General features: G+C 56.5%; 2 protein-coding genes across 4 annotated transcripts; one reads left to right on the top strand and one right to left on the bottom strand.

The window, feature by feature from the left end:
- Positions 1–683: 683 nt before the first annotated feature.
- Positions 684–4,905, top strand: FIBP (FGF1 intracellular binding protein). Of its 3 annotated transcripts, none has more exons than XM_069470174.1 (10): positions 684–824; positions 1,008–1,206; positions 1,407–1,533; positions 2,397–2,497; positions 2,979–3,133; positions 3,445–3,553; positions 3,632–3,695; positions 3,976–4,062; positions 4,150–4,247; positions 4,586–4,905. In XM_069470174.1, exons 1-10 carry the CDS (start codon positions 740–742, stop codon positions 4,653–4,655), a joined length of 1,095 nt encoding a protein of 364 aa, XP_069326275.1. In that variant the 5' UTR covers positions 684–739; the 3' UTR covers positions 4,656–4,905. The 3 variants fall into 3 exon arrangements, with proteins under 3 accessions (XP_069326275.1, XP_069326276.1, XP_069326274.1); XM_069470175.1 differs by having other exon boundaries at positions 2,979–3,112; XM_069470173.1 differs by having other exon boundaries at positions 2,958–3,112; positions 4,586–4,705.
- Positions 4,906–4,925: 20 nt separating this feature from the next.
- Positions 4,926–8,181, bottom strand: CTSW (cathepsin W). The gene is made up of 10 exons (XM_069470177.1): positions 8,095–8,181; positions 7,741–7,825; positions 6,847–6,960; positions 6,302–6,456; positions 6,112–6,208; positions 5,951–6,031; positions 5,741–5,866; positions 5,504–5,568; positions 5,218–5,421; positions 4,926–5,141 (listed from the first exon to the last, which is right to left on the bottom strand). The coding sequence occupies exons 1-10, from the start codon at positions 8,179–8,181 to the stop codon at positions 5,031–5,033; spliced, it is 1,125 nt and encodes a 374-aa protein (XP_069326278.1). The 3' UTR covers positions 4,926–5,030.
- Between the last annotated feature and the right edge of the window lie 2,589 nt (positions 8,182–10,770).

Genomic DNA, 10,770 nt, shown 5'->3' on the forward strand with positions numbered 1-10,770 from the left:
CACTGAGATACGGACGCAGGAAAGAAACAGATTGGGGAGAGCGAGATCTGTCTGGAATACGTTGAGCTTTTGAGGGGATTATGGGAAAACAGCATGAAGAGACTTGGCAGACAGGCGACCCCTCCGGATGTGGACTTCCAGGCAGAGCTCTGAGGGGCTAAATAAGAGAAGTCATTAGCTTGTGTGGGGGTAGGGGTGTGGCTAAAACCATAGTGGGAGCAGGTGCTCCAGGGCCAGAAGTGCTCAATATCAGGATGGACAGAGGGGCCTCCAGCAAGAGCCCCTGGAAGTCAGGTCATGCATCCCTTTCGCAGAGAAGAGATACAGGCTATAGCATGAAACTCCTAAGTTTAGTAAACAGGTCAAAGTTGGGAAGCCCCGAAAAGGGGAGAGAAGGTGGGAGAAAAAACAGGAGGAAGTGAAGGGAGAGGCTGCTGGGGCAGGGGAGGCACTCCGGACGCCCCCCTGCAAACGGCTGCGGGGGTGGGGTGGGGTAGGGAGGATGGGTGAGCCTGGGACTCCCCCTCCCTGAGGGAGGAGGGGCTACTCCACGGCCCAGGCCTCCGCCTCTTCCCTCGCCGCCCCCGCCCCCATTCCGCCTCTATGCCGGAAGTGGTCCTCCGCTGGCTCCGGGTGCCCGGAGCGGAATCTCGGCGCGCCCGGAAGTGGCCCAGCGGCGGCGCGCCCGGTCCGGGCAGTGCTCGCTCCCATTCGGGGCGCTGCGGCCCCGGGCGTCGCCATGACCAGCGAGCTGGACATCTTCGTGGGGAACACGACCCTTATAGACGAGGACGTATATCGCCTCTGGCTGGATGGTTACTCGGGTCTGTGAGGGGCCGTCGGGGGGAGCTCGTCGGGCGAAGCGGTTGTTTTGGATGGGAGAGGGGGCGGGGCCAGGACTTGGGCATCCTTTTGGGGAAGTGGGCAGGCAGCTGGGTCGGGGCTGGAATCCCTGCAGGGCCTCTGGGTCTGCGGGGCAGGTCCTGATACTAGCTCTCATTCCCCAGTGAGCGATGCGGTGGCCCTGCGGGTGCGTTCAGGAATCCTGGAGCAGACGGGCGCCACGGCAGCGGTGCTGCAGAGCGACACCATGGACCACTACCGTACCTTCCACATGCTCGAGCGCCTGTTGCATGCACCGCCCAAGCTACTGCACCAGCTCATCTTCCAGATCCCGCCCTCCCGGCAGGCGCTGCTCATTGAGAGGTGCTCACCTGGTGGGATGGTGGAGATGCCAACCAGTCTGACTGTATACCCATTTTGCAGGCCAAAACCGAGTCTCAGGGAGGGACAGAACTTACCCAGGCACTCAGAGAGTGGAGAGCAGAAGGGGCCAGATCCAGGCCCTGCCAAGTCCCCCTTCCCCTTCTTTATGAAGGGTCAGTGGTGTCCTCTGCCTCTACAAGGTACTACGCCTTTGACGAGGCCTTTGTTCGGGAGGTGCTGGGCAAGAAGCTGTCCAAGGGCACCAAGAAAGACCTGGACGACATCAGCACCAAAACAGGCATCACCCTCAAGAGCTGCCGGAGACAGGTGGGCACTCCACCCGCACACACACAGCACCCCATTTACAGTCCACCCCTTCACTCCATCTGTTTGGCCACTGTCCCAGCTCCAGCCTCCGATCGTAGCAGCAACTTCATACCTAGTCTCTTCTCCCTGCTTTTTGCCCATTCTAAGTCATCACATGCCCTGTGGCCAGAGTGGCCTTTCAGAAGCCCACATCTGACCATGGCTTTCCCTGCTCATAAACTTCCATTGGCTCCCATTTCCCCATTTCTTCCTGGATAGCAGCTTCATTCCTTGGCCTTGACCTTCAGACTGTCCCTGCAGACCTCTTTAGGCTTACATTTCTCCAGCCCCAGGCTCTCTTTGGCTCATGTCGCTTCTACCTGGAGGGTACTGTTCTTGGCCATATCTACCCCTTGAAATCCAAGGCAGGAGGTGAGATGCCACGTTCTCCACAAGCCTTTTTGGTGGTGCCAGGGAGAAGTAAGCCTTCTGGGCCTTTGATGCCTTTCTTCTGTGTCTCCTGTGAGCTCCCTGTGGATGGATTAGCATTTGCTCATATTTGAGTCCCTGGAGCTTAGCCAGGAGTGTCATTTCCAGCTCAAGCTCCTGAAGATCCGGAGAGCATGGTGCTAAAATGGAGTTGCATTTAGAGATAGAGATGGAGTGAGCAAACATTTATCCAAGGCAAGATAGCAAAAGCTGATAAACATTTGCTGAATTGATAACAGGTACAAGTAACTAATAGTTGGTTGAAGGAAAAACAAATGCTAAAGTGCTGTCTGCTGACTGGATAGGCAGATAAGTAAGAGAGGGATGTTCAATAAACAATTTATTGTGTGAGCACCCTCTGACCAGTTCTCCCTCCCTCTCTAATTGCCCTGCAGTTTGACAACTTCAAGAGAGTCTTCAAGGTGGTGGAAGAAATGCGGGGCTCCCTGGTGGATAACATTCAGCAACACTTCCTGCTCTCCGACCGGTTGGCCAGGTGAATGGCCAGCCAACTCCCCCTCTTGCACACTTCTTCCCTGGGCCCTGAGGCTGGTCCACCTTCTCCACTATAACCCTTTTGACCTCCTGGCTACAGTGGGGGTATGGTTATTTCATTTCTTGTCTGTACTTTGGATCAGACTGACCTGGGTTCAAATCCCAGTCCAGCCATTTCCAGTTGGGCTATTGTGTAGTGCCACGTGTAAAGCCCATGGCTTGACCTCTGGCACTTAGGAAGTACTCAGTAAATGGTAGCTATTACTCGTGTGATCTCCCACTGTATCCCTTAGGAAACTTGGGCTGGAAACTTATCTTCGTACAGATGAGGAGGCCCATAGAGAAGTGACTTGAGACACATCACATGGTGACCTAGGGCAGAGAGAGGCCAGGACTCAAATGCCCAGCTGAGGGTGCAGGTGGGAGCTGTTTGCTAAGAAGGAATTTTAAGACCTGAGAAGACCCCCCTCCCCTCCCTGTAGGGACTATGCAGCCATCGTTTTCTTTGCCAACAACCGCTTTGAGACAGGGAAAAAAAAACTACAGTATCTGAGCTTTGGCGACTTTGCCTTCTGTGCTGAGCTCATGATCCAGAACTGGACCCTTGGAGCCGTCGGTGAGGCCCCCACTGACCCAGGTGCCCGGACGCCTCCCTATCCTCTCAGGACCTGGTTCCCCCCTAGCAGTTTCTCCTACGGGCCCCCAGTTCCCAGCATCTTTTTCTGGTCAGTGCCCCCACCCAGGCCACCTTTGCTCATAGTCCATTTTCCCACACACTCCTGTCTGCAGACAAAGGGCTCAGTGCCTGGGGCATGTCACTCCACCTCTCAGAGACTCTTTCTTCTTCTATCCCGTGGGGTGCAATGAGGTGGCAGGTGAGGAAGGCTCAGGGTGTCATGGGAGGGGTTTCTGTCACCCACCCCAACTCCCTCCGTGGGCCTCACTCAGACTCCCAGATGGATGACATGGACATGGACTTAGACAAGGAGTTTCTCCAGGATTTGAAGGAGCTCAAGATGCTAGTGGCTGACAAGGACCTTCTGGACCTGCACAAGAGGTGACCTTGGGGGATCCATGGGGCAGGACTTGAAACAGGGGCTCGGCTGGCTCTAGGTGTGACCTTGTATCCCTGCAGCTTGGTGTGCACTGCTCTCCGGGGAAAGCTTGGCGTCTTCTCTGAGATGGAAGCCAACTTCAAGGTCTGTGGCCCCATCCAGCCTCTGTCCCTTGGGGCACCTTCAGCCTCCAGTGCACTACCCTTGCCCGGCATCTCTGCGCCTGCCCCAGGTTGACCGGCAGGTGGCGGTGCCGCACTCTGCCGGCCAGTGAGGGGGAACCACCAGCTCATAAACAACGGGGACTTGGTTGATTGAGGGAGGCAGATAGATTTGGGGAGGAGCTTGTCCCTCCCCCAGCTTCTGTGCTCAGCCCCCAGTTTCTGGGGCAAAAGGCAGAACTCCTAGGATCCCTGCCTCACAGAACCTGTCCCGGGGGCTGGTGAATGTAGCTGCCAAGCTGACCCACAATAAGGATGTCAGAGACCTGTTTGTGGACCTCGTGGAGAAGGTGAGTGGTGCTGCCCTCGGCTCCTACGATCCCCAACCTGACTGTCCCCAGGCTGTACTGGTGCTAAATATTCCCTTGGTCCCACAGTTCGTGGAACCCTGCCGCTCTGACCACTGGCCACTGAATGACGTGCGGCTCTTCCTGAATCAGTATTCAGCATCTGTCCACTCCCTGGACGGCTTCCGGTGAGAAACACTGTTCTGTCCAGCTTGACCTTGACCCAGGCAACCACCTGCTGGGTCTAGCCCTCCTGCAGTCTCAGGGCTGCCCATTCTGCTATGCTGGGGATGGAAGTCTCTGTGGACCCAAGTCCTGGCTTAGAAGCTGTGTGACCTTGGACAGGTTACTTAACCTCTCTATGCTTCAGTTTCCTCATATGTGAACTGGGGATAATAATTAGAAGAATCATAAGAATTTTATGAGGACTAAATGAATTAAGATATAGAAAGCATTCAGAGCAGTGTCTCAGAAGTGCTGAGTATGGAGTAAACAGCAGCTGTCACTGTTACTGTTGTCATTACAGGCACCAGGCCCTCTGGGACCGCTACATGGGCACCCTCCGTGGCTGCCTCCTGCGCCTCTATCATGACTGAGGCCCCTCTCCCACCACCCTGCCTGTGCTGACAATAAAGTTGCCATGAGTTTGGAGAATGAGCCTGTCTGCAGAGGGAGCCTGTGGAGGTGTAGCAGGTGTGCACGTGTATGTCTCTGAGTGCCCTGGTGTCCATGTACAAGGATGTATGTGTACGTCCACCCCGCGGGGACTGAGACAGATCAGGGAATGGTGTCTGCGCTCGACCCATCCAGCATCTCCCTTCCCCAGCTGAGTCCACTCAGAAGCCAGGGGTTTTGTCTTGGTTTATTCAAGCTGTATTGAGAAGATTGGGAGCGTGGGCAAGACCTTGTGGCGGGGCTGGTGAAGCGGCAGCAGGCATAGCAGGAGACAGCTGCGGGGAGGCTGGGCGGGCTCAAGGGGGACAGGAGACCCGGCGTTTTCTAACTGGTTGGCCCACCCGGGCAGTGAGTGGGTACTTGGTGATGCCGCAAGTGTTGTTCCCTCGGTGCAGCCGGAAATAGCCCTAGGAAGTTAGGGGATGTCAGGGCTGGAAGGTGGGGAGAGGCCTGTCCTGCCCTTCCCCAGTAGATCACACTCACCTTCTCTCCCCAGTGGGCCCCCCAGGAGTTTTTTAGGATCCAGTATGGGATGGAGCGGCGAGGGCGTGACTGGGGCGAGACCGTCTCTGCCCCTATCCCCTCCTCTCGCTGGTCCCTGCCGAAACCCACCAGCAGGACAGAATGATCCACATGCTGGGGGTTACAGGTGGTGGGTGTGGCCTTGATCACACCTTTCTGGTATTGCTGCAGGGCGTGGGGGCAGAGGAGCTGAGTCTGGGGCCAGCTCCCCTATGTGCTCCTCCCCGCATTCCCTACCTCATCTTACCCTCAGTAGCTTCATGTTGATGGTCACGGTAATGGGGCCGTGGGTGGCGAGGTACTGGGCAATTCCTGGGGTGGAAGGTACCATCAGGCCCTGCCTGCCCTGTGGCCCCTGCTCTAGGCATATGGCTTGTCAGTCTGCACCCCTTACCCCTCCCCCCTCCCTCAATCCCCCATCTCTGTCTGTAGACCCATGTGTCTGCCCCTGCCCTGGTGTCTGTCCCCATCACCCCCGCCGCACTCTGCTCATTGTCCTGCAGCATGATGAAATCCTGGATCCAGGCCACCTTCTTGTACTTCTTGGCCTGGCACTTGTGGGTTTTGATGTGGCCCTGGAATGGGTAGTCCTTTGCACTGGCCAGCCCACCTGGAGATAAGCAGGATGAGGGAGGAGGCCCCGCTGCTGAACAGCCCCCCACCCCTGCAGCTGCCCAGAGCTGTGGGTACTCACTGTTGTTGAGGACAGTTATAAATGCATCCCAGACGAAGCCACCCTGGCAGCCATCCCCACAGCGGCCACAATCGAGCAGCTCTGGTGTAAGAAGGGACAGTATGAGAGAACAGGCCCTAGTCCTCCCCCGCATCCCACATGTGTCCTTGGCCCAGCCCTACCCTGCACGGAGACCTCCACAGGGACTTCGTATGTGATACCCCACAGGGCCTCGATGTTGCCCGCTGCCGCCATGGCCCAGCAGCAGTTGCAGTTTTTCTAGTGAGCAAGAGGGTAGAGGCAGATAAGGTGTGCAGGCCATACCCGCCTCCTCCCACCACTTGGCAGGATCGGCCCGGCTGGGGCAGGCACCTGGTTCTGGATGGGTGAGATGACGTTGGCCATATTCCTCCAGTCACAGGCCAGGGGCTCTGGCTCCCCCTGCTCTTCAGATCCTACCTTTCTGCCCACTCTGGGCACCTCTCCAGCTGCCCTCTGATGCCCATAGATCTGTCCAAACTCCTCCTCTGGGGGACAGACAGAACCACCAAGGTCACTGTTTTGGCCCCTTCTTTGTATTCTGCCTCTCCCGCTCCAACCAACCACATCCTATTTAGGTCCCTATAATACCTTGGGAGGCAGCAAGGCAAGGATACTGAGGCCTAAAGAGGGGTCAAGTTCCTTGCTGGGGGTCATCCCCTCTACCTGCTGCCCTTCGCCCCTGAGCTGGGCTGGGACACAGGTCTGCAGTGTTTCTGCCCCTGTGGTTGGCTGTTTGGGGTAAGCACCCAGGCCTCTGGTTCTAGGGTCCCTCCCTGGGCAGTGAAAGTAGAAAGTCTGCGTGGCCTGTCTGCCAGCATCCCTGCAGGAGACTCTGCTTCCCCACCCACCCTATGGGCCAGGAGGGTCTCTGGTACCTGTGAGGTCACTGAATGGAGTCACCCCAAACTCAGCTGTGCCCAAGTCCTCCTCCTGCAGCCTTTGGGCCTGGGCCAGGTTGTGAGCAAAGATGTCCAGGCGGCGAGCATACTCTGGATTAAGAGGGAGTCCTCCTAGGCCAGCTCCCAGGCCCCCGGGGGCAGGAAGTTGCCACTGGCTGCGCATCCTCCCTCCCACCCACCCACCCAGGTGGGCGCCAGCTCCACTGCCGTAGCCACAAGGCCCCACACGAACACCTAGGCCAAGGAAGTGGTTACACAGCTGACCAATAGTCAGGTTTTCCCCAGAGGCAGCAAGTGGGGTATCTCTGCCCACAGTGCAGAAAAGCCAAGCAAGGGGTCGGAGGCAGAGTGACTCGGAAGGAAAAGGCGGGTGGCTGCAGACCGGCTTCCTGTCAGCCCACCTCTGCCTCCTCACACCTCTGACCACAGGTGGGGAGGATGGGGCACAGGCAGCTTGGGCTAAAGCCCCCTACGGAAGAGAAGACACAGGGCTGGCAGTTCATGGGGGCAGAGAGGGAGTCCCCAACATGGGGACAAAATTGGTATCTTGGGTGTTTGCTGAATAAACACATGACTAGATGGTGGTCCCGCACCCACTGTCTGGAATCAACAGGGGAGCGGCTATGGGGCCAAGAGACCCTCTAGTACTAGGGTAGGCTCCCAACAGCTGCCCCTTGCCCTCCACGTTCCTAGCAAAGAACGATCTGTCCCCACACGTGCATTTGGGAAACCAGGGAGTGCACCCCCAAGCCCTGCCACGGTCCTGCTGAGTTGCCTTGGCCAAAACTATTCCCCATCCTGAGCCTTGATTTCTTTATCTATTAAATGGGGGGAGGGCATCAGACTGGAGATGTATGTGCCCCGTGATACCTGCTGGGTTCGAGTAACTCCGGTTGAACTGGACTTGGAACAACTTGAAGACCTCTTTCAGCTCCAGCGGCCGGGGACCTGGGTCCTGGCAAGGAAGCAAGGGTGGAAAGGGGGCAGTGGATGGAGGAATCATTGCTGGATGCTAACCCCAGTTAGCTCCCAGCCATGCCAGGACTGGGCCAGGGAGTCAGCCTTCTCTCTCTCCCCATGTGGGCTTTGGCACGTCACCCACCTCTCCAGCCTCAGTTACTCCTTCTAAGAAATAGGAATGACTAGGCAGCTGTTTGTGAGGGGTGACCCCAGCCGTGGGGCTGGCACAGATGAGGGTATGGGGGGCGGGTTGACAGCACTTACCTGGGCCCTAAGGGAGCCCCTGATGCCTTGGGCTATGCCTGCCACCAACAGGGCCAGGAGGCAGGAGAGGGGAGCAGTTCGTGCCATGGTGGTTCAGCCCTGGTGCCGAGGCAGGAAGTTGTATAGATCAAGCTGGAGGGGGAGAGGGCGGAGCTGGAGGAACTACGAAGGGGAAACCAGGCTCGGGAGGGGGACCCCTAGAGCACTTGGGCTGCCTCAGGCTTTCTTCTCCCCCACCTGCCTGCCTGCCTGTTCCCCACCCCACTTCTTTTTCTTTATTCAACAGAGGCTCTGGGCCCACACTGTTCTGGGCAATTCTAGGGATACGGAGATGAATCTGTCCTTAAGGGATAGACAGGAGGAGATCGATCTGAAGTGGACAGTGACAATATACAGACATCAGTGCCATTACAGAGAAGTCCAGGTCTTTAGGAGCCACAGGCCCCTGACGACTAGGTGGGATGGAGGGTGGTCAGTGCCCTCTGGGGAACCGTACTTGCTCATCCTGTGAAGCTCAGCTCAACAGCCACCTCCCTCAAGAAATCTTCCCTGCTCCCCCAGCCTCCGGTGTAACCTCTCACAGCCCCTCCTCCCCTGCTGCACCTGTGCCCGCTCACTTGGCATCTGCCTCCCAACCATGCCAGGAGTCTGATTCACCTGTGTCTGAGTCTGATCACTCAGTGCCCAGGACAGGGCCAGGCATGGAGCGGGCTCGATGGGTGTTTATTGACTGAAAATTGATTGCCATGGGTTTTAAACAGGAAAATGCAGGGGCCAGGGGACATTAAGTAGCAGCTACTACCTCCTGTTCCTCATCCCTGCCAGTCTGGGGATGAGGCAGAAAGCTAACAGAGTGGGTGTCGCAGACAGAGCAACGCCAAAGCCTATGAGGTCAAGGGCTGGGTGGTGGCGTTAACACCTGTTACTGGTGCCTCAGTCTTAAGTGGGTCCTTAGGCTGCGGCCCTCCTGGATGGGCCCCCAGGCTGAGAACCTGCACCCAAGACCAGAGGGGTGTGAAAAGCTGGCTTTCTAGGGTTCCACTGGGGTGGGAGGAGGAGGGGGAGAGAGGAGGGCTCTGATCCTGGGGTTTATTCGTTTACGTGCCCACTGCCTCATCTCATTAGGACTCTTCCCAGGGTTGTGAGGCTCCAGTTGGCTCCATTTCATTCCCCTCCCCCAGACAGGAAGCCAAGGGACTCCTCTGTTTGAAGAGTGGCACTGCCTTTGTTAAAATGCAGTGCTCAGGCCATCCCCAGAGTGGTGCGTGGCCCCGTGGTTTTGGAGCCCAATTACGGGCCTGAGGCTGCTCTTGTCCTGTGTATGACCTATGAGTACAGCCCCAAGTCAGCCCTCAGAGCTGGAGGTCCCAGTGTGGGCACCAAAAGGGGGTGGCATACAACCTACCTGTTGTGGTGGTGGGGATGGAGGAGGCCAAGAGGGGGAGGGGCTGAGGGTGTGGGCTGGGTGGCCTTCCTCTTTGATCCTTTCCTTGCCTACCTTGAGTGGAGCTGCACGAGGCTGGGAGGTTTTGCTCTGTGTTGCTCAGTGCCATGCATGTGTTGCCATGCTCTGTGTTGCTCAGTGCCAGTGCCAGTGCCACTGCTCAGGACCAGTGCACATCATCTGGTCCACAGTGGCCACTTAATAAATATTTGTTGCTCTGGGAGGCTGAGGTGGGAGGGTTGCTCGAGGTCAGGAGTTCGAGACCAGCCTGAGCAAGAGCGAGATCCCGTCTCTACTAAAAATAGAAAGAAATTATCTAGACAGCTAAAAATATATATAGGAAAAAAAATAGCCGGGCATGGTGGCACATGCCTGTAGTCCCAGCTACTTAGGAGGCTGAGGCAGAAGGATTGCTTAAGCCCAGGAGTTTGAGGTTGCTGTGAGCTTGACACCATGGCACTCTAGCCCGGGCAACAGAGCAAGACTCTGTCTCAAAATAAATAAATAAATAAATATTTGTTGAATGAATGAATGAAATCCCCCCACTTGCTCATTCACTCATTCATCAACTTGCTCATGCAGATCCTGGCTGGCGCCCAGTGAGGGCTGCACTGTGTGGGCCCAGGGGTCTCAATGCCTGGGTGGGAGTCACTACTTGGTAGGAGAGAGACATCTACCAAGATAAGCTCTAAGAGGGACCCAAAGCAGAGCGGGTGGAGGCAGGGAAAGTCTGTAGGGTCGCAGAGGTTGGGAGAGCTGTTCTGAGGAGGCAACTCCAAGTGGCAGGCTCATTTGGGCCTAATAGTGCAAAGATGGAGATTCAGGTCCAAATTTGAGTCATCCACTGTACATTAAGTCATTCCCCTCTGGGCCTCAGTCCCTCATCTCTAATTGGCCATGACAATTCTTGTGGTGGGGCTTGAGTGGAATGACACTTATTGGAGCACCCATACCCTGGCTGGCACAGAGTAGGGGTTCATATGGTGGGTCTTTAACACTCTTTATATGGGGCAAAGAGCCCAGAGAGTCTTGGAGTCAACGGGACATGAGTTCACATCCTGTCCTCACTACTCTGGTTGCACCTGGGACAAATCTCTTGGCCTCCCTCATCTGTGAAGTGGGGTGATAGCAGCACCCTTTCCCTGCCTTGGCAGGAGGATTGCACGAGGCCCACGCCAGTGCCTAGAACAATTAGATCTTAATAATCAGGAGCTATTTTCATTATTTTAAAA

Source organism: Eulemur rufifrons, chromosome 6 (assembly GCF_041146395.1).
Source record: "Eulemur rufifrons isolate Redbay chromosome 6, OSU_ERuf_1, whole genome shotgun sequence".
NCBI lineage: Eukaryota > Metazoa > Chordata > Mammalia > Primates > Lemuridae > Eulemur > Eulemur rufifrons.